The sequence below is a fragment of the Seriola lalandi genome, unplaced genomic scaffold (genome assembly GCF_002814215.2).
Source record: "Seriola lalandi dorsalis isolate HSWRI2012SDOR001 ecotype SW California unplaced genomic scaffold, Sedor1 jcf7180002054318, whole genome shotgun sequence".
Lineage (NCBI taxonomy): Eukaryota > Metazoa > Chordata > Actinopteri > Carangiformes > Carangidae > Seriola > Seriola lalandi.
The window spans coordinates 325,423-349,333 of NW_019524871.1; the positions used below are offsets into that span (position 1 = coordinate 325,423).

The window sequence follows — 23,911 nt, forward strand, 5'->3', positions numbered from 1 at the left end:
AGTAAGAAAGTAAATTAGCCAATATCCCAAAATGTCAAAACAACCCTTTAAAGCAAGAGAGAACATAACTGAAGCAGCTGCACAAGAGGAACCTAAAACTTAAAACCCAAATGTTTAGACTTGTCTTTTCACCAAAATACTCTTACTTGGCAAGCCGACAAAAATCTGTCCAATAAAGCAGCTACTTCTTAGCTCCTTACGACGTTTATTTACAAACCTGGTTGGTTTGTAATTAGGCGTTGTAAAACAAATGCAGTAAAGACATTTTCCCACTCTGGTCTGTAGCACCATAAATTATCACACTGTGTGTACCTGACAAAGAGAAAATAGAGGGAAAGTAAATGTGACAAACTGAGGAGAAAGTGACAGTTGTGTTGCTGCACAGCAAAGAAAACCCTTCATTGAATTTCCATCAGTTCAGATCTTGTTTCCTCTGGCCACAGTCCCTGGCAGGGCGGGAATGCACAGGTGAACAGATGTGCAGGGCTCGCTCTCTGCCGGCTTTTGGTACATTCAGGCCACACACACACACACAGGCACACACACGCACGCACATACAGAGAGAGGAGTCTGAGTCCTGGCTTTGGTCCAGTGGCCTGGGGCAGGTCTTTATCCTCCAGCCCCCCAAAGCCTCTTAAGCCCTGCAGCTATGCCAGTCTACTTTTTTCAAGCCAAATCCTTTTTATCACTCTAATCATTAAACTTTTTCCTCCAGATCTCCCTCCTTCCTTTTCTGTCCTACCTCCTCATACCTCTGTTTTACCTCTCATCTACACCTCTATCTCTCATATCCACCCACGGGCTGCTCTTTCGTCTTTCTCCAACCTTCCTCCAATCTCTCTGTGGAGGTCCAGAGTCCAGTGGCAGCAGCACTAGAATGTCAGACAGCCATATATTAACATTTACACAGCCTCGGGGCCCAAAGGGGAGCTCCACTTTAAATCAGTCACATCCTCTCGGCATATTCAGAAAAGTTCCACAAGCCTACTGGTACAGCTGGCGCCAGCAGAGCAGCGGTGTCACTCTTCACCGATGTTTTAGCCTGTCAGTTGTACAACATGACTGTTTTATGACTGTGCAACCTTGTCTTTCTCTCACAAGACTCATCTATCCTTCAGATTTCACTAAACACATTGTGTTGTGTTGCGATCACTGTCAAGTCAACGCGACATTCAAGCCGCTCCAGAGAATTTTATTTTAAAAGAGGAACAAATGGGGAAGTGATGTGTATCACTGCTATCAGTGTGGTTAGCAGTTATTTACATTATTCATTAATCTGTTGATAGTTGTGAATGTCTATTCGGAGGTTCTGGAAAACGTCAGAAAATAGTTTCCCAGAAGCTAAGGTGATGTACTGTGACTGCTCATTTTGTCTGACCAACAGTCCAAAACCCAGAGATGTTCAATTTACAAAGATATAAAAAAGAAGAGCACATTTGAGAGCCTGAGGGCCGTGTCGTTCAGTCAAACAGTCGGTTCACCACCACGGCCCGGAGTGAAATATCTCCATAAATATTGGATGAATCGGCAACAAATTTGGTCACAGAGGAGGAATCATAATGACATTGGTGATCTCCTGACCTTTCTACTATTGCTTCCAGCAAATCTAAATTTCCATTTATCCAATATCTTGGTATCCTACACGTATAAATTACACTTTTATTATTTTAATGAATCAACACAGCAGAAGACAACCAGTATCAACTACCTTATTAAATGAATGAACCACTCTATATTGAGCCATGAACTTTTTTAATATCAGTAACTTTCTAAACATACGCACATTGCCGTGCACATATATATTTTTATATTAGCTAAGGATAAATTGACTGTGTGTAATGACTGACTGCAATTCCCCTCAGATCTTCAGTCTTTCAGCCTCTTTTAGCTCATTGTTTTGGTTTCCTGGCCTCCGGGCCACAAACTCTGCTCTAATAAACACTGTTTCCAGATGCAACAGGTACCTTGCTTTCACCTAATAAGCTGTGATAAACTGACTGTATGCTACCTACCAGTATCAAATTGCAGAGACAAGAAACCAGGTAATTAGTTGTGACATCGTGATTAAAGTGAATCATTTAGCAGCTCAAGAGCCAGGTATTTTCCTCAGAAGTTGGTGGAGACCAAAACAGAATTAAAAGGAGAGTGAATATTAGATGTATATGCATCATGGATCCTGTTCAGACCTGGTATTAACATCCATCTCAGCTGATCTGATCACAGGTGTACAGCTTTCAGTTCAGGTGTGAACACACCCAAGCATTCGAGAGCCAATCACACATTCTGAGCCACATGTCCACATTCTTTTAACAGTGTGGACACAAGGACCAACTACTCTACTGACGTCCTCTGTCACAGTCTGATTAGCCCCAACACAGTTTCATAACCAACCAAAAACATTTTATTATTTCAAATGACTAAAACCTGATTTCATTATACAGCTGTGCTCAGTGATTTGCTCAACCCCTCCATGCCTTTCCATCTCCCTCTCCCTCTCTCTCTCGCTGTCTCACATACAAACACAATGGACTCGTCTGTCATTGTCGGACTGGCTAAAAACAGCATCACATTCGTGTTAATTTGCATATAGAGCGGGGAAGTGGTCACTGGAGATGCATTGGAGACGCATGTTAATGCCAGGTGTGAACTGACCACTTGTGATCAGATCGCCCGAGACACAACAGGACCATGACGACCAAAAGCACGACTTCAAATGAGTGCTAATGTTGCTCTGTGTGTTCTAGAACATTTTCACTATTACAGCTTTATAATGTGAGGTCAGTGTTGTGTTTTCAGATGGTTCTGCTGTCCCCAAGTGGCCAAAAAAAAAAAAAAAAATCAATTATGCAGCTTTAAAAGAAGCATTTGTTGATGCATGATGCCCAGAGGATGTAGTGGAGCCTCGCGTTGTCTACAGATTCAAAACTGGCCTTTAACTACTATGTAAATATGCTGCTGTCTTCAGCAGATTTTACAGGTTGTTTAATGATAGATTCTTGATCTCAACAGGAATAATGAAGGGAAATGATGATTAAATTGATAAAAACCAGAGTGTGGCTCATAATGACTCCTCAATTTACTCCATTAACTGTCCAAACACAAAACTCAGGACCTTGCAAGAAAACAAGTGAAGGAGGATCCATGTGACATTGCTCCAGTCAAACTTTGTGTAACTCTGGAAGACACAGAAAAGTGAGACATATTATTAGTCACTGCTGGGATAGCGAAGCAGAGATGGGGCGGAGCACAGTGATGGTGTGAGTCTCAGCAGGCTCACACACTCTTTTTTTTTCTTTGCTGTTGGCATCTTCATTTTTGTGACGTTCTGCGTGTGCAGGGCTGCATGTGTGTGTGTGTGTGTGTGTGTGTGTGTCTGTGTGTGTGTGCGTGTGCATGAGTGCGTGCGTGTGTGTGTGTGTGTGTGTGTATGCTCACTGATATGGGCTGTGTTTATGTTACTGCAGAGGTGACAACAACCAAAAATACACTAGCTCTGCAGGCCTGAATTATTCAAAGAGTGGAGACGGAGCAGCGGGGGGGTTGGGTGGAGATAGATGGATGGATGAGAGACAGCGGCGAGAGAAGAGAAAAACAGTGAGGACGAACAAAGTCGAGGAGAACAAGGAGGTTGAAAGTTGAAAGAAAAAGTTGAAAAAGTGGGGACTTATCAAAAGAAAGTCACACACACCGGACTGGGCTGGTGACTTAAGAGAGAACAAACACACACACACACACACACACGACAACATACATTCTGTTTTGGCCGGCTGTACAGGATGATCTCTTGCATCTGCATACTGTCACACTAAAAACAAAACAACAAAAAACAGAAGTCCTTGTTTCTTACAGAAATATATCCTCGTCTTCAATATCTGCACACAAAATATGCATCTGCAATATCTCCCGCTCATACACACAGACACACTGCATGCCTCCTCCTCCGTAGCCACACACAGAATGCATTGCTCAATCTCTTTTATGCTATGCATGCAGGCTCCCCATCGCCTATCACTCACATTGAAATTCCATCTGTTTTTGCAATCTGGGAGTGCAGCTGTGGAGCTTTTACATTTCCTGTCTTCCTACAGAGGGGGGATGGGGGGGGGCTTGGAGATACAAAATGGAGACTGGAACATGGAGCCACATTTATCGCCTCTTAGCAGGGAAATTGTATACATCCGATATCCAGAGAGCTCTACAGTATTGTAAAGGAGGTTGTTTTTAGCATGCGTGGCTCTGCAGGAGATTGTTTTATGTAACAACGGATAAACGTCGGCTGCACAGAAACACAAGTTAAACCCCTTTGATACTTCCAGGAAACAGTTTGCCAGAAAGCCAGACAAACTTTAGACTGCACTGTGACTTCTCACAGTCCTTCATGAACTTGGTTTTGCAGTACAGGGCGGCTCTGAGAGAGTCAGCAGTGTCCAGGTGACTGCTGCACAGGGAGAGGGAGTGTAATTAGTGACTTCCTTCTCTGTGCAAAGCACTCAGACAGAGGTCTGGAAACAAGCTGTTACTGTACATCTCAGCCAGCTCCTCAGAGTCCCATTACCAGTGGATGTCTTCCCATCAGGGTATGTGGAGGAGGAGGAGGAGGAGGAGGAGGAGGAGGAGGTGGTGGTGGGGTGGGAAGTAATGGATCTGGACTGAACATGGGCCAAGACTACACACATGACACAACAATGTGCATAAACCTATTGAGTGAAAACAAGCATGAGACTTGCCTATGAAGCGTCAACCACATGACAGGACGTATAGTAGTGATGAGTCAGTTGTAGAGATACTGTTGTAACAGTTCATCGAATGATTGATGAAACGTCTTATTATACATCTTAATATTTGCACTACAAAATAAAATGCACTGTAAAACAGTGACATTTTTTTTATAGAACTTGAAACTGCAACCCTTCATGACCACTCTATTTCTTATAATTCTTTGTACCTATTTGATCAAGAGCCAACAGACAGGCCTGCTAATCCCAAGTGAGCAGGTCTGACAGGATACTACTGCGTTTGTCAAGGAACATTAGCTTGAGGAAAATTAGGTTTCTGTTCCACTGTTGTCCATTAGCGCTTTTAACTGACTACTGGAAAGGAAGTCAGGAGCTGGGGATGTGCCTGTGTGTGTGTGTGTGTGTGTGTGGCCGGTGTGTGCACATGTTTTTTTTATATGTGTAGGCCACCGCATGTCTGAGCTGAGAGGTCAGAGGAGTGAGCTTCTGACCACAGGGCTGCATGTTTCAAAGCTGAACATGTGGGAGGGAGAAGTGAGAAAGTTGCTCTGTTTGTATTTTATTGTATCCATCGTTTCCATCTGTTATTTCCTGATCATTTCTCTTCTAGTTCCAAGGAAAAGATATAGTGGTTTGGCAGCTACTGATTGAAAGGAGCAATAAAGACACATTTCTGAGTTTTGATAGTTATAGAACAGTTCAGTTAACAGGAATTTCTTTAGAGGAAGAAAAAAAAAAAAAAGAGCAAGAAAAAACATGAATGTGTGAGGTGGCTGTGACGGCAGCACAACCGGAATAAAGGTGAACATTTTTGCTGCTGCTACATTTACCTCTAAAGGTTCGGTCTACACGACCTCCATAAAGAACATGAACAAGCATCACGACTGTCTCTTACATAAATGCTGGGTGAAACATCTTATCACACAACCACAGTATTATATATATATATATATATATACACAGTATATATTTATAACATCACGCTGAAAAGGTTGGAAAAGCCCAAAAGGTAAACAAGGGAAAAATATTCATTATGAATTACAATCTCGCCTTTATTAGCCATAAGTATAAGGAACTACAATAACATCCATATGAGTTTCTGTCTCTTTCCTTGCCACTGTCGCCTAGCGCTGCTCTTGGTGGGAATTGTTGGGTCTCTGTCAATAATATCATAAAGAGAAGGTGTAGACCTGCTCTATTTGGAAAGTGCCTTGAGATAACTTATGTTGTGAGTTGGCGCTATACAAATAAAAATTGACTTGACTTGACTTGAACAAATGACGACTGTTTATCATTTGACGAGTGCACGCTCCCTTTCCTTCCATGGAATAAGTCCATTAGGACTTGTATTATTTTTACTATACATTAATCTGCCAATTATTGTCTTTATTAATCATTTGGTCCATAAAATGTCAGACAATAGTGGAAAGAATTCCAGTTTGTCATTGTTTTGTTCAACCAAACCCAAAGACATTCAGTTGACAATGACGTGCAGAGCAGCTCTTTACACTGGAGAAGCTGGAACCAGCAAATATTTGACATTTGCTTAAAAATTATTTAAACATTTCATCTACAGCATCGTCAATAATAGCTGCCAGTTTCCTTTCGACTGACTTATCATTTCAGCTCCAAACTCCACACTAAAGGAGGAGAAAACGGAAATATTTTGTCGTCCTCTCTTTAGATAATTAATCCAGCTTCTCTGTAAACACTGGTGAGGTTTTTCACTGTGATTCAGAGGAATTTCCTTCAGAAAACGGCTCCATTTATGCCCAAGTAAAAAGTTATTTTTGATCAATTTGTTGTTGGAAACTTTATCCTTCATATACAGTAATACAGTGAACTGCACGCCTGCCTATAGACAAACTGGACAGTTCCAGTCGAACAGTGTCCTGATTTTACCTATAATAGTTTGTGCCGAGTTACGTTGTTCTTTCCATAAAACTTCATAGGAGATTATTAGCAAATGATGGCCGTGTAAAATACAGTGTATTGTTACTGTGGAGCTGCTCAGTGGTCGACAGTAGGTACACAAAGATCTGTGAATGTCAAAACAGAGCCATGCAGGAAAACAGCTCAGCTTAGACAAGAGCACCTTAATAAATTAAAAGTCAAAAGTGCACAGACATTAATCCCTTGAACAGATTTAACAATACATGTATTCTGTGTTGTTTGTTCCTGCAACTCAAGAACAACTGAGCCTTACTTCATCAATTGTCCTGCAGCTTGTAGTTAAATCTGCCAATATGAGGTAATGTATGGTAACACTGCTTTAAGCTTGAAGTCAACTCTTCTGATCAGAATTAATACATCAACACAGGAGTCAGTTCCACCTCAGATGATGGCAGCAGGCCAAGACAAACACCAGATGACTCTGAGACAGTGACTCAAAACCAGGTAAATGCCTGTACAGGGATTAGATTAGTGATTTGTGTTCGGGTCACTGATGACACATCCCCCTGATGTGTCAGCTCCCTCCCTCTAACCTCGCTCACTGTCACAGTGACCGCGGAGTACAATAAAAGAGTCAGGTATCTGCTCGCCTTCTACTTCCCATCACATGCTCTCTTAGGCTTTATCAAGTGAAGCGTGGGACACAGAAGGAGTGTGAGAATTTAATGGTGTTAGGAAGCAAGGCTGAGATGGGGCGCGAATTAGTCTGAGCTCCTCTCTCTCTCTCTCTCTCTGCGTTTGTGTGTGTGTGTGTGTGTTTCAGTTTTTCCATTGTGGTACATAGGATTCTGCTGCAGTGCATTCACACATCAGCCTTCTCCGCAGAATCCAACCATGATGTCATCTCTCCCTTTCATCTTCCTCTCTCTGAATCTCTCAGGCTGTGGAAGGAGGGGTTTACTTGACTCATGATGTAAGGTGAGAGGATCTTATTAGATGGTGAGGAGGAGGGGGGGGCGGAGGATGAGGGAAGAACACACGGCAGAGTGAAGGGTTAATTCATAGATTTCGGAGGTGAACACCCAGCTGCTGTGACACTTTACCTTTGTCAGTCATGATTATTAAAACTGTAAGTAACACCTGACACCATGTGCTAATCCAAAACCTTCTACAATATCTAATTGGATTTTGCTCATTTTTCAACTGAAATTTAATAAATGTCCACCATGGTAGAATATTAAGACGGCCTCATCTGAAATAATTGCTTTGGATTTAGATAATTATTATGATTAGTTGAGCACTGATCAATGAAAAAACATTTTTAAAGGATTAATGTTTTTCTCCCTTTTCTCTTATTTTCCTACTTTGTCAAACATGAAATTTTGCTGCTTTCTTCCATGTTATTGATAATTTAACATGAATATACTCTGGTACTGGTTCTCACGTTTCATCTTTGAACCTTCGCAATCAGGTAAAAACCATATAGACAAACCACATACATATACCATATTTAGAAACACACTGTATGAGTTACCTGATGACGGTCTGTGGACATTAACAAGACGAGTGTTTGTGTTTTTGTTTTGTACTTTTTCACAGTCTGATGTGTCAGCTGTGCCCTTATCTGACAAACCCCACCGCTGCTCTGTGTGTGTGTGTGTGTGTGTGTGTGTGTGTGTGTGTGTGTGTGTGTCCCGGCAGTGAACCACAACTAGACACAAACCGCAACACAATGTCTGCCACAGACACCCTGGCAACCTTTAGCTGCTGAGTCTGGCCAAGTGTGTACAAGTGTATTTGTGTGTGTGTGTGTGTGTGTGTGTGTGTCTGTACAACCAACAGAGAGATGTGACAATATTATGTATTCGAGCATCTATAATTTGACCTGTCTGGCCTGTTCCTGTTGTTGTTCACGGCGAGTGTCTGGACAGAGGGGAGGATACTGCAGCTTGTTTTCTGCTGTGTTCAAACTTCAAAAATACGACTGTTACGTAATTCACAGAGTCTTCCTGTCAGATCGACGGCTTTTTGAGAATTTTTCTCCACAAGTTGTGACTGAGGTTTCAAAAGGCCAGAGGGACACGGATCTCGCTCGGCCCGCGAAAGAGCGACGTAAACGCAGAGTTCAGCTCCGAACATGACACTCACCAGAACTGGATCTGTGAGGAGTGTTTTTGTGTGATGTCAGCAATAAAGAGAATAGGTAAGATCTGTGGGACAGACAGAGACAGAGAGAGAAGACAGGGCGAAAGAGTGAAGAGGGAATGTGGACGTCGGAGAAAAGGAAAAGAGTTGGACAGAGAGAAAGATAAAGAGAGAGGTGTCAGTGATTGGACAGAGGAAGGTGAGTGTCCCTGTCCATATTCAGTCCCTGCTGCTTCGTCCTCCTCCTCCTCCTCCTCCGCCTCCTCCTCCTTCTCCCACCAGCTAAACACATCGCACCACACTTTGATGAAATAAACACACACACAGGAGGGGATGAGTAAGCCGCTGCTACTGCAGCTCCCTTGGTGAAAAACTGATTTTGAGATGTGTGTGTGTGTGTGTGTGTGTGTGTGTGTGTGTGTGTGTGTGTATTTGTGTGTGTGTTTGTGTGCGTTTGTGTGTGTGTGTTTTCTGTGCAGTGGAAGTAAAAGCAGAAGCACAGCACAGCCTAGTGGCAGAGAAGAAAAGAGCCTGAGGGAGGAAGAGGAGGAAGGACGGGTTCAGGTCAAGTTTTTCTTTTTTTATGTTTTAAGACTCAACTTTTTATAAAGAACATGCAAAACACTGTCAAAGCTATTACTCCGTTAACAGGTCTCGTGAAGGCTGTAAAATTACTTTTCAATACCCACTACCCCAGGAAGGCGACGCTGTGGCTGAACAACATGAGACAACAGGTCATGGTGATCTTATTCACCATCTCTGGGTCAATACTATATTGTTGTTGACAAAGTAGAGACACAGAGAATGGACAGCAACTTTACTCCATATTCCTTTGCTAAACCTAGGTATGTTTTTCTGTGATGTTTGAACACGACGAGGAAAATCAATCCTCCGCTCACAGCTGTTTTCTTATTCATCCTTGAATCTAAGTTTAAAATAGTTTTTCCACCACACTCACAATTGTTTTTATTCCACACACTCTTCTACCTTGTCAAACCTGGTACCCACATTATCCAAAATGCAACTCAACCACCAACACCAGGTGTATTGTGCTAGCAGTGGCTAACGTAGCCTTGAGCTTCTAGTAGCCTCAAGCAGAATTGAGAGCAGGCCACAGAGTTTGGGTGAGCTCACTTCTTTCTAACTCCACACAGATTTTTTTCATCACCAACCGACACTTCTGAAATTTTTTACAAAGATCCCTCTGGAGACAAAAAGTCTTTTCACAACTTCTTTTCACATATGCAGTAGTTCTGCTGCACACATATTTTGATAAATAAAATTGGTGGAGTTCAATAGTTTGGAAGCCAGCGATGGTCCCGTGTGCAACATACACAAGTCCACAAGTCCTCCAGCGCACACACACACACACACACACACACTGAGAGTGGGCTTCTCAGTGAGGTAGGAGACATGTTGTGTCCAGCAGCCATGATGGACATCCCATTGTGAACAGTGGACAGAATGTTAAATTTCCAATGGCAGTCAGTCAGTTTTGTTTCTTGCTGATTTTGGCTACAAGTTTAATCTCCCAATTCATCAAGATTTAGGAAACTAGCTGTAGCTGTGACGTGCCTGGACCACTCATGAGTTTTGTATAACTAAGAGAAAATTCTAAATATGAGAAAATGTAAAATTAACGTAAGTTTTGCACCATGTGCCGCAAACAAATCTGTTCATGTAAGTGGTGTAGTGGTGCATGAGAGTAAATGCACCTGTTCTACTTCAGAACTACAGAGTTTTTTCATATCTAATGTAACGTTATGTCCTATTTATTCTATTTTTGCAATCTAACTCACTCTGGACAGCTGTTCAGTTACTTCACATATAAGATAAGGAGGAATGGGTTTGTCTGTTTCTAGGCCTTATTCAGCCTCCCTGACTTTATTTAGGATTTTAACCTCATGATTAAACCTCAGAGAGCAATATGATTTTCAAATAATTCCACAAACTTTCAAATGGATTCATACAGTGTGTGAGTAAAGTGATGGTCCAGCACGAGCCTCCAGAGCAGATTCTCCCAGTCCACTGGACTGAACTCCACTGTGTGGCGAAACAGCATTCATCCAAAAGACAATTCTCTCATCTGGTGACAATGCTTTTTAACACTCATCAAACATCAGTGAGCTCCTGACGTCTTGTTTGGAAGGATCTGCATTTGTCATGTTTCTCCACTCATTAATGCAGGTTTTTCCTTTAATCTGTCACCTATCTGTATCTTCCATCCTCCGAGTTACCGGGTGCTCAGCGGACGTTTGTGTTCTCTGCTTACTGTCACTGACCTGCTGAAACATCAATCATCCTGCTCTGTTATCCTGCAGCCTGTTGGCTTTTTAAATTTGACTGTGCATGGCAGAAACGTGGACCTAAACAATGACGGATGATACACACGAAGCAACACTCAAAGCAAATGTATAACTGGCGATTTTTTAGCATTTTGCTCACAGATATGCGCTGCAATCGTGTGAAAAATCAGGCTAATTCATCAACTGAAACCTTCACTTGTCCACACAGTTTATCTAAATATGACAGCAGCAGCAGCAGCAGCAGCAGCAGCAGCAGCAGCAGATACAGATACAGATACAGATACAGATACAGCACAGCCAGTAAACTCCTCGGCAGGAACAAGGATTGTTTTTCTGCTATGGAGCTGGAAAAAAAATCCTCACATTGTTGCTTGGATCAGTTCTTGACAGTTGACATCATGTTATTGTCCAAAACTGTTTCCATGGTTATCTGCGCTAGTTCTGGTAGAAATCCCTAATTTGACTGCATATGTTATTCCCTCCATTTCTCCCAGGCCCTTCTGCTGCAGAGCGCACACAGCGTGATGATCACACCTCCCTGCCTCACAGCAGGACGCTGTTACACAAGTGATGATCACTGCTCGCTCTCCAACACAGCGCTCTGCCTCACAGTTCAACTTTTTGTTACATCTTATCACAGAGTCTTTTGAATTTGCCTTTTTTCGCTATGGCAAGCTTCCTTTCAGCAGCTCTGTAGTGGGAGTGTGTGTTTGTGTGTGTGTGTGTGTGTGTGTGTGTGTGTGCATGTACCTGTCTGATGGGCTCGGGGACTCGGTAGCGACAGCAGGAGTGTGTGAGGCGCACAGCTGTGTCCAGACTGATCTTGTGGCCCACGGAGACGTACACCGGCTTAGAGCTCCTGTCAGAGCTCCGCAGCGCCTGGACACAAAGAAGCTCTGGTAACTTTTCAACATCCACCTCTATCTCTCTCTCTCTCTCCCTGATTGTAATCGTCACACACATTTTGTCGAGTTTGACTTTTAGCACGGCGTGCGTTCTTTGAAGTCAGCAGCAACAAAACAACACTGATCTGAAAACTATTTGCTTCTATTTCTGTGCGTCTGTCCTTTGCCGCACCTTTCCGAGCACTTTGCCTGAGGCGGCTGTGAGTGGGAAGCTGTCTCCTCCTTTCTGCAGAGCAGCTATCTGTGGAGGCAAAGAAACAAAAATCAAAGTCAAAAAGAGATGTACAGCAGGGCAGAGCAAACAGCAGCAAACTGAAACAAACTATTAACCTGCTGGAGAGGTTCACACTCTCTTTTCTTTCTCTTTGACCTCTGTGCGTCTCGGCTTTCATGTCCAAGTGAAGCTGTTTCGAAATTCTAAAATGGGAACAAACCAGTCTTCTAATCCAAACAGTCTTTTTCACTGTCCGAGTAGATTCCAAGAGTAAAGTCAAAATGTTGTCAACTTTTATCTTTTTTTTATTATACATGTGTTCTGTCTGTGTGATGTTGTGTTGCTTTAGGGCTCAGTATGTTGGTGGGACAGCCTTCAGATATCACGCCACATTTGTCTGGAATAATTCACAGAGCTGACTGAGAGTTGGCACGTTGACACTGACAGGCCAATTCAAAAAATCTGCTTAGAAGTCTTACTGACCTTTTGGTGTAACTGTTGTACATGATCTATTTTTAACTACTATTACAGAATGCACTTATGTGTACAATCTGTCATCTTATTGACTACATGCTTGTGTATTCGAATGCAAATATATTTAAATGCATTCAAATATACACTCTGATCGTAGTTTATATAAATAGGCTACATATATGAATGTATACTTAAATCACTGACATTTTGTATCCCTTCTATTAATATTGTGTTTCTTTTTGTTATTTATTTTATTTTCTGTTCTCAGGTCTCATTTGAAAACAAGATCTCTATCTCAGTGTGACTTTCTGATTAAATAAAGTATGCAAACATATATATATATATATATATATATATACAGATTCCCATCTCCTCATAGCTCACACAACACATACAATACATACAAATGAAAAGATCGTATACACTCTCAGAGAGGGATGCAACATATTTCTAAAGATATGGCAACTTTAACAGTATAGACACAATGCTAATACCTGTTTCAGATTTGATGTCAAAATATTATCACTACATAAACTGACTGGCTAATCTTTGATATTTAATAAAAGCACAAACTAGACAAGATTGATACCTCATACTTATGATTGGAGGATGATGAACTCACTGTAACTTTATTCTGAAATGACCCCTTCATTTTCTTCTGTACGAACTAAACTTTTATTCTCACACTTGAAGACACAGTGCAAAGTCAGACACAGAGATGTGGACCGCTGTTGACAGGTGTGCTGTGGGTTATGGGCCAGAGCCATGAAGGGAGCTTAGCCTCTGTGATGGATGGGGTGTCCACTCTACTATGACTGATTACAGCAAGCAGCCAGCAGGGAGACAGGAGGGGCCGCACAGGGCCTCTGATCCCGGCTGGGAGGAGGCCAACAGTGTGCGAGAGCGTGTGTGTGTGTGTGTGTGTGTGTGTGTGTGTGTGTGTGTGCCAGAGATTTGGCTCCTAAGAAGCAAGTGTAGGACTGAAGCCAGAACAGCAGAAACACAGAGCAAGTCATCAATAACACACTAGTTTGAGTTACAGCCAGACTATCAGTGAGAAAGAGAAAGAGACAATGAGAAACAGAGAGGGGAAAAAAGAAAAAGAGATGAGATGGGAGGAAAAGTAAGTGAGAGGAGGAAAGAGGATGGAGCAGGAGAGGAGGAGAGCGACACTGGAGGTAAAAAGAGAGGAACGTCAACAAGGGTGTAATTTTCTAAAACTGAATCAAGGACAAACAGGAAACTGTTTGTTTTGTCTCAGACTTGGCACAGACAAAAACACACTGCACTCCCCTGTCTCTGCTCAAGTACAGACACATTACATTTACATCTTGTGGGAATTCAGCTGCGAGTAAGAGAGGGCGGCTGGAGAGCAGGTAGAGACGAAGGCTTTTGTTCGAGGGCACTTCAAAAGGATGCATGCTCGTCTTTTAATGGAGACACTGGCTGTTGAGGAGAATACACTGCAAAGAAGTTTCCTCTTATCAAGGCATCTTGTCCATTATTTTGTGGTAAAGTAAGCCATGCAAGGCAAATGTGCAGCTTTTAGCTTCTTTTTTAAAGCCAGTTACAGTTTGGGCAGATGTCACCTCCAGTGGGAGCTGGTTCCAGCAGTCAGCAGCATCGTGGCTAAACGCCATTTCACCCTGTTTAGTTTTAACTCCAGGCATCACAAGCTACAAACTACAGCTACATTTTTCTCATTTAAAGGAATACTTTGAATCTTGTGAAATTCATTTGTTACTATTTTTTCCCAGAGTGAGATGAGAAGATAAAAACCGCTCTTACATCTGTCGTTAAAGCTGCATTTGTCTTTCGTCTGTGAGTTGGATAGTAAGACTAGTACAATTGACTCAGTTCATTTGAAAGAAGCTATTAGTACACTGTTTGTTAGTACCAACTTTCACTTGTTAAAGAGCGGCTCCAAATCTGTAATTCTGCAAAATTAGTTAATTCAGGCTAAATTAGCTCATTTATTTAAATGATGTGACAACAAGGCTGGCAGAAAGCTTGAAAATTCCCACGCCTGAATAACAGGATGTGTTCCTGTTCCTCTCGTTCTGCCAACACTGTGGGGATGCAGCACGAGTAGGCTACAGAAGAGCTAGAGTCAGAACGTGGTGGAGACTGGAAGTTTCTGTTCAAAGTTCAGAAATACACCAACCTACCCACCTCTAAGGCTCACCGATCAGTGCGATGCATCTTGTTTGGGGAATTATGTGTTGGGACTCTTCGTACGTCCCAACTCCAGCTTCGAACTTACTGCACAGGCATGACACACAGACACTTGGTCTCATTTTATTTGCTTTTAAAGCCTTAAATGGTCTTGCCCCAATGTACCTCTCTGAGCTTCTGCACCCCTATGCACCTAGCCGATCTCTCAGGTCAGCTGACCAGCTGCTCCTGAGGGTTCCCACCACCAGGCTGAAGCTCAGAGGGGACCGAGCATTCTCTGTTGCCGCCCCGAAACTGTGGAACGAACTGCCACTGCACATTAGGCAGGCCTCTTCATTGTCCCATTTTAAATATCTTCTTAAAACGCACCTCTTTTCTTTGGCTTTTAACACTGCTTAGGTTGTTGATTTTATGTGCACAGATAATTTAGCCATTTTGTACTATGTTTTATTGTGTTTTTAATGATTCTGTCTTTCACTATGTCTATTTAAATGTACAGCACTTTGGGAACCTTTGTGTTTATTTAAATTGTGCTTTATAAATAAAGTGGATTGGATTGGATTTTTATTATTTCACACATAAACATACCTATACATTAGTATTAGCGAATGTATAGATACAATCTCTGACGTACTCAGCAACCTCACTGTAAGATCTGGGAGAGTCTCTGAGCACCGTTTGTTGTTTGCTAACTGCTTATTGCCTCCTGACTCCAGGTCTGGATTAATATCGATCTTCTCATCTCACTCTCAGACATTTGAAGAAGAGTATTTCTTAAAATGCTGAGCTATTCTTTTAAGAATCTCTTAAACTAGCTGCTAAGATCAACGTCTTATACACACATAATGTATCTGTAACTTTGTGGATACAGGAGAATACACGACAAGCAACAAATTGCGTATTTGTAATATAGAACCACACAATACTTTTGCTTAAAAGTACACACACATACACACACACACACACACACACACACACACAAACACACAAACTTTCACTCTTGAGACTTGCACATTTAATTACACAACTTTCCCACAAAAGTGGGAAAGTTGTGTCTGAAACTTTCAGAGACACTTCTCAGACAGCATATTGGTTTTTAAAATCTGCCAGTGAGCTGGAAATGTTTTCAGATACACTCGATGACATCTAATTGAGTGTGGCAGCGTATCAGTTGTCAGTGGTATGAGGCGGTCTGCGTGTAGATCTGGTTATGGCTAATCTTATTTCTAAACGGCAGATTTTGTAGAAATTTGGTGGCGAGCCTGATATGGCTTGTGTTTCCGCAGATTACTTCAAAACTAATTTCCCACCAAGCGATGAAACGCCAAAGATGGTGTTGACTCGAGGCGCCGCATGTCTTTGCGTGCCTGTAGACAAATTAGACGGAGCACCAGGGAGTGACAATTACATCAATATGGACGGGAAGGGAGTTCTAAAATTTCATGCACAGCAACTGATCCATCGCTTGACTCGCAGCATGGGCGTGTTATGCCGATGCTACCTGATACCTAAAATGGACATGTCCGAGCCGCTAGGATTTTGTCCTTGATTGCATCAGTAGATGTGTGTGACTGCGTTGTCAGAGGTGACCGTGCTCTGCGTGAACAAAGAGATCAGATCTTCCCACAGCGGAGACAATTTTCTGACGCTAAGCCACAAACAGTAATTGAGGGAGATGGATACACTCCTGCAGAGAATTGATTAGCATGTTACACGGCTACATGAAGACTGTTGGGGTTATAAACAGAGGGTGTATGGCCTGCTAATTGAGTTAGCAGTGGATCAGACGGTTGCTAGAGCCTCCATTCTGGTTCCCTTTTGAGAAGCACTTGTCATCAACATTACAGGAAGTGCCCATCACTGTTCTGCCGCAGAACAACATCATCTAAAAAGAATTTGCATATTGAAAAGCAATTAAGCTCAATTATTATCACTGTCATATTAAAAAAAAACAGGGCTCTTTTTCTGCATTAGCCATGTTTGTGTAGGTTTTCTTCAGGTTACATTCCCCAAACACTGACATTCCCATTTTAACCATCTTCCAGAGGGATGACACATGCATTAGCACCACTGCGTGTAAATGCATCTACAGTCCACATGTGGAAGTTATGTAAATGTACAAATCTTTTCTTAAATATTTTTAATAGAAATCCAGCTCAGAAATGGAGAGTGTGACAGTCCAGATTTTCATGTGTATAGCAAAGACATAAGTGGAAATATAATCCAGATGCATATCATGACAGAGCATAACACTACGCATGTTTTATTGTAATGTGTCCTTTTGTTAGTTTTTTCTTATAAGCCTTTCTAAATAAAAAAACAATATTTACTATGTTTATCCTTCTGTTTCAGACGGCAGCCGACTTAACTTCCACTTGTTTTTGTTCTTTCCTCAACAGGTCACTTAGGCTCCAGACTGAAAGAGCTTGAACATTTGCATATTAACGACATCCAGATTCTGTTGTCCCACAGGTATACTTTGACCAACAGGTATTTGTTCCAGCTTGATTTGTATTCAAAAAGTCACATTAGCATTAGCTACACAAGGAGGCCTTGGCTTGCAATAAAAGTCACACTGTCAAAACAGTGTACACACACACACACACACACACACACACACACACTAAAAAGCAATTGAGGATTCTGTCCTTTGCCTCGTCCCTCTCTGACATTTCTTTGTTTTTTTAAGAACACAGTGAGCAATAAACACAACAGGAAAAAGTGATTACACACTTTAGAAACTTAAATAATTAATCTACTGACTCTTGTCAAGGTTGGCGACTCTTACAGGAGAGGCTTTTGTACACATCTGAAAGAAACACTCAGCAGCACAACAGCTTTTCAACATCAGATACAGTGACCTTGACCTTTGACCTCTGACCACCAAAATCTAATCAGTTTATCCTTTAGAGCAAGTTAATCTTTGCCCCTAATTTAAAGATATGCCCCCAAAGTGTTCACAAGAATACGACGAACAGACAACCCGAAAACATAATGACTACGACCACAACTTTTACCAGTGCGGAGGCGCTGGTTCAAGTCAGGTCAAAGGGTAGTTTAAGGGTGCTTCCACACCTGCACTATTTAGTCAAATTAAACCAAACCCTGGTTCGTTTTCCCCTTTGGTACGATTCGTTTGTGTGAAAACAGTAATCTCACTCGAGATCGCGCCAAGACCCTTCTGAGGAGGTGGTCTTGGTCCGGTCCCAAATGAACTCTGGAGCGTTTGTTTTTGCTGTGAAAGAGTTCTGAACTGGATCTGAGCCCACTAGCAGGTGAACTCACAGGTTTGAGCTAGACGGTTCCCATAACCTTCTTCCTGTGTTTACTGTCCTGCTCCAGCCAAGAGGAGTGAACGTTCTCACGTGGTTTGTAATGATGCATTTTGGGTTCGATTGAATTTTTCTCTGTGTGAAAGCAAACCAAACCAAGGGGAAAATGCTATAAGGTTTACCAACTCATCAACTCAATTGGACCAGAGCAAACAAGCTTTAGGTGTGTAAACGCCTTAACATCAAAGAAGTGACTGTCTCACCTGTGACTGGTGCTCCTCACTCTTGTACACCCCCTGCACCTGCAGCAGGTTCTTGGCCACACCCACACACGGCAGCCCTGACAGCACTCCCAGATGACACGCCAGGCCGAACTCTGGGGGGGCCAAACAGTGACAGGAACAAAAACAAGGAGTCAGCACTGATATAAAATAGATTTGAGTCCAGGCAGGCTACAGTTCAACCCACCTGATACTAGACTGTGCACCTCTGCTGAACACCAAGACAGCTGGCAAACTGTATCCACTGACCTACACAACTTGTTGGGCTCACTTTGAAATCTTCGCTCTTAATTGATCTCTTGCTCAACAAGCTGATTTAATCAAATGACATCACAGTGCAGTTATAGTTTCATTTGTTCAAAAATAAATGGGCCTATTAATTCATGGGGCTTGTGGTTTTTAAAAAGCATTAATCAAACACAAGTCATTAGTGCATTTGTTTTGAACCAGCTGCGGATTAATAAACATTTAGGTCAGTATAGACCAGCTTTACTTACCTCTGTAGTGGAAGAGACCGTTCCCATCTACAAACACCAACTACAGGGCAGGAAACACAACACATACATAGATTAAATTAATTTATCTATAGCACAAAAGCTGTTACCTGTTCATTTTTAAAACATCACAAAGGTGAAGTAAAATATGTATTTCTAAAGCCCTGTGAGCTCTGGCCTGAGCTGTTGTGCCACACTTCAGGTCTTTGTACAGCAGACACTTTGACACGTCATAGCAAGAAAAGCACAGGGGTGATGAATAATGTTGATGAATAATGTTGATGAATAATGTTGACGATGGCTGTGGAGCAGAGGCATTGTTAATGTTGTTAGTCCCACCTGCGCTCCCCCTAATATGACAAGTTAAAATGTCTGAAGCTGAAGTTGGTCACGACTAAGACTGTTACAACTGATAAAATGTCAGATGTAGCAGATGTAGAGTGAGATAGCGTTCACCCTGAGCTTCAAAAGTTAAACACGATCCTCAAACTGATTCTCTAACTCTTCTAGCTCCAACACACTAATGAATTCTTGACATTGAAGCGGACTCTGCAGACATTTTTCCTGCAGTGAATCGTAAGTCACAGGAAAAATTCACTTCAAAAGGTTTCAGATAAAGGGACTGCAGTTGAAGTAAAACTGAGTGTGTGTGTGTGTGTATGTGTGTGTGTGTGTGTTTGGGGAGGGCTGCAAGTGTGTTCCTGCACACACACACACACACACACACACACACACACACACACACACACACACACACACACACACACACAAACAAACACACAAACACACAAACACACAAACACACAAACACACACACACAAACACACACACACACACACACACACGAGTGCTTTTGAACCATTTTTATTCATGAAACTAAATCACGAAGCACAGAGGGTCTATACAGACTATGAAGCTCTTAAAGTAACATTTACAGGATAATTATGAGCTTTAATAAAACAATTTCAGAACATGAACTTAAACACTGTGTTTTCAGGAAAACTTTCATTCATTTTTTAAAACTTTAATTCATAATATCTAGCATGACATTTTCACTCCCATGCCTTGTCCAGATGCCAGAATTATAAACACCATTTCAGTACCATGGATAGCTCCGCTCAGCCAGCCGTGCCAAAGCACTTCTTTGTAAACTTCACTTTTGAGAAACAGTGGGACATAGAACAGAGGAGCTTTGTCACAGTAACTACAATTCATTCAGTGTGTTTACATGTGCCTGAAGTAAAGTAAGGTTTACACCATTAAAACAAACAATAATGTCAATAAGTTATCAGACTTGTTCACTGTGTAACTAACCTATAACTCAAAGTCCAAAATGTCCACTCACTCGTCTCCTCAGTCTATCCCAGATACCTCAAGAATGAATGAGCAAAATTAATTTAAGATTAACACTAGCATTGCAAGCTTCAAATACTCAATTTAGCATTTAACGTTAGCATGCTTGCAGTCGGTATGTTAGTTCTACTAATACAAGTACAGTACACAACATGGCTTTTCCTGTGGTACCACAGTTAATAATGACTCAGCATAAGACAGGAGCTGGGGTTAACAATGATTAGTTAGTATTAGAAGTGTTACGTCATGTAGCCAACAGTTTAGCTAGCAATTTAGCAGACCCAGTACGTCTGTGCAGCTTCTCCGGCTATAACACAGGTCGCCAGATATGTCTGTAAGTACAAATTGTCATTGAGGTTTGTGCACAGATTAATCAACTGAGATAGCATGTTTATTAGTTAGGTATAGATTTTAACTGCAGCATTTCTGAGCCATATGCCTCCAGTCTTTATGCTAAGTCAGGCTTACTCACAGAAATGAGAGTATCATTCTTCTCATCTCTCTCTTGGGAAAAAAGCAAATACATGGATTCTACAAAATTTTGAACTATTCCAATTAAGTCATATTTTAATCCACATTACATGTGTAATCAGTATTCCAGCCACTGCTACGGTTGGCTCCACTCCACTCCACTTATATATGTGTGCAGAAGCTGACCTGAGGGAGAAGTGTGGGCTGGTTCCTCTGAAGCCGCTGCAGAGCCTCCAGGAGGAAAGGTGTTTCTCTGAAGGCCAAGAAGCCAGCAATGTAAGGGGCTGTCAGGGTCACCATCTGACTGTCCTCATACAGCACCTGGCAGGAGGGGACACAAACACAGGGTTTTGTTTATGACTTTTTTTCAGGGCAGCACAGTGGCTGATGAAAAAATTGTATTTCTACACATGTCCATCCACATCCATCTGTGTCCTGTAAACCACACATGAGTAAAACCCTTAATAACTGTCAATTCACTGTAATGACAGCACTGAGTTTGAATACAAAAATGTGTGTTCCTGAATGGAGCTCAGGCAGTGACAGTGTTTGGCTTCAGGGGCTGCATGCTTTGGACAAATGCGTGCACCGCAGTGTATGTGTAAGGGCAAGTCCACAGACGCATACACAAGCCGTTTAAGATGGTCACTAACATCCCCCATCTGGCACAAAGTGAAACATCTGTTACTTGATTAAAGGCCATGAACATATTCCGAACATCAGACAAAGTTAATATATTTAGATTACCTCCTGTTTCCAGAAGTGGACACTGTCAAATTAAGGTTATCCAGCTTTAATATTGAACTGAGATTAAATTGCATGGTTTTTGTGTGCTGCAGCATAAATATCTCCTCATCTACAAGCACACACACGTCTCAAGTGGCATCTTTGCTTGCTATCCAGTGAAGCACATTGAACAGTGTGAAAGCTAACCTGCAAATGTCAACATCAGTCAGTGTAGAGTTTCAATGATGCTAAAGGGTGTGGTCGTTATCATTCATCACCATTGCTGCTAACAAAACACTGTCTGTCCTTAGCTACAGTTAGCAAGCACGAATTTGATTACATTGTGTCACCAATGCCGCTGCTCGCTCAGCTGTCAATCAAACACCTATAGTGGCCCGCCCACTAAGAGGCTTTAGGGCTAAATGAGCATTTCTGAGATCTATCTCCATCGTTTTCCTTTCAGAAACAAAAGATATTAACAACACATTTAAAAATTCTTAGCAGATTATTTTCAACTAAAAGTAGATCAACAAAAACACTAGTTCCATTTTCAAATCTTATCATCCAAATGGCAGATTGACAAGACTCTGTCCATTGGTATGTTGTACTCGTGGTTTTACAAGCTACAGACAGAACAAATGCCAGCATCCATGTAGCGTTGTAAGCAGGGGTGTCACAATATACCGGTATTGAGGATAACAATATTTAAAAAATGAAATATTGATATTGTGTTAATAATACACAAATGATGGCAGATGATAGGCCTTGTGGATATTTTGTTCATCAGTTCATCTGACTTCCTCCATTAAGTGTAAGTGTTATGGTTATATACGCTTTCTCCACCGCCCTACACTCAAATTTAAGTCGAATTTATTTGACAAAAAATAGAAAAAACAGAAAATAAACAAAGATAAAGTTGAATTTGACTGATAGCACTTGTTTTACACATTTTTTATTGATAATGCAATAATATTGTTATTTTGGACTCTTGGTCATGATGATCGTGTTGTTAAAATCTGATATCATGACAGCCCTAGTCGTACGTGCAATCAAAATGTCTATTATACTATTTGTGAGCATAGTAGAAGTCAACTGAGGTGGGACAAAGTAATTGTTTTGCAAGTCACAAGTGAGGCTTAAGTCTTGGCTATGAAGTCTTTGCAAGTCGTGTGTTTCAAATACTAAACAAGCCATTACTGTATGTACTTATCACTAAATTTATTGCCATTTAAAATTTATAATTTTTTTTCTTGTTTATTCAAATACTCAAATACACTAAACACTGACTAGGTATGTTCTTGTATGTTCTTCCTTGTTCCTGTGATTGTATTGTAATTTCTGAGCCACATGTTTTTGATATAGCCTTAATACCTCACATATCATCTGTTTACTGCTTGTCTGCTCTGCCAAATGCACCACAGTCCACAGCCCTGCTGTTTGTGAATATGTACATGCATTTTGTAAGATGATGACAAGAGTAAACAGTTTCCTTTTTTCTAAATATGAAAACCAATGTTATAAAGAGTCTTAAACGGAGATTTTAAACTCTCACTGGATTCATGAACTGGATTCCTAAAACGATTAAATTTTCCTTGGCTTTACTGAAATTATACAGTAATGTTTTTAACAGTTAATACACATTGACAGGCTGCATGCACATTTTACACAACATCTTTATCTATTTTAGGTGTGCACCATCACAGGTAAGCACATCTCCCATGATGACCTTCTCATTGCAGTATCTCACTGAGTATTAACAGGGTTCAGGAGACCAGAAGCTGCAACATTCTTGTGCTCAAGTTGCTGAACTACTTTCTGACCAGCTTGAAAAATCTTTTTGTGCTCACAGCGAAAGGACGCTCCACGGTCTCAGATGATGTAACATTAGACACAAACATCTTTTGTCAAGGCTTCGAGCAGTGGCTACAAATAAAACATGCATAAGATCTCGACTGTGCAAAGCAACAAGCCCACAGAGTCTTGACCCATGGATGTTTTCTGAATAGACCCAGCTATCAGAAATGTTAACTACCTTTCAGGTAAAGGTTTTCAGGGATATGTCAGTGTTGTATTTTTGACAGCTGTGACCTCTCTACTAAATAGCAGTGGTAAAATATTGCCTCTTATGTGGGAAAGTATTGACACCAAGAATTTCTATAACTAGGGCTGTTCACATTTAAAATATATTTATTACAATTCACACTTTAAAAAATGATAAGCTTCTGTTTGACCCTACTTTTGCCTTTTTTCTGTAAGACATCAGTAGCAGTGACACTCAAACTAAATGTGCATCATGTTACCAGTATTACTTTGTGTCACAAATGGCCTTAGGTGGCAGTGTTGGAGTAAACTGAAAGCAAGCAGGGAACATAATCACATTATTGGGCAGCATTTCTGAGCAACATTTCATTAGCCTTGTTGGGTCCATGTATCAACAACGTGCACTGACAAATGTCATTAATTACA

At 41.4% G+C, this 23,911-nt stretch overlaps 1 protein-coding gene across 2 annotated transcripts in view; it reads right to left on the bottom strand.

The window, feature by feature from the left end:
• The window catches only part of LOC111655461 (endonuclease V), a 63,451-nt gene that overhangs the window by 35,289 nt on the left and 4,251 nt on the right, over positions 1-23,911 (bottom strand). For both annotated transcript variants that reach the window (XM_023406879.2, XM_087174131.1), the window contains exons 3-7: positions 20,906-21,040; positions 18,899-18,938; positions 18,384-18,496; positions 12,158-12,226; positions 11,831-11,959 (exon numbers count right to left, since the gene is read on the bottom strand). In XM_023406879.2, the coding sequence (XP_023262647.1) occupies positions 11,831-11,959; positions 12,158-12,226; positions 18,384-18,496; positions 18,899-18,938; positions 20,906-21,040 (486 nt within the window). The remainder of the gene's footprint in view (positions 1-11,830; positions 11,960-12,157; positions 12,227-18,383; positions 18,497-18,898; positions 18,939-20,905; positions 21,041-23,911) is intronic.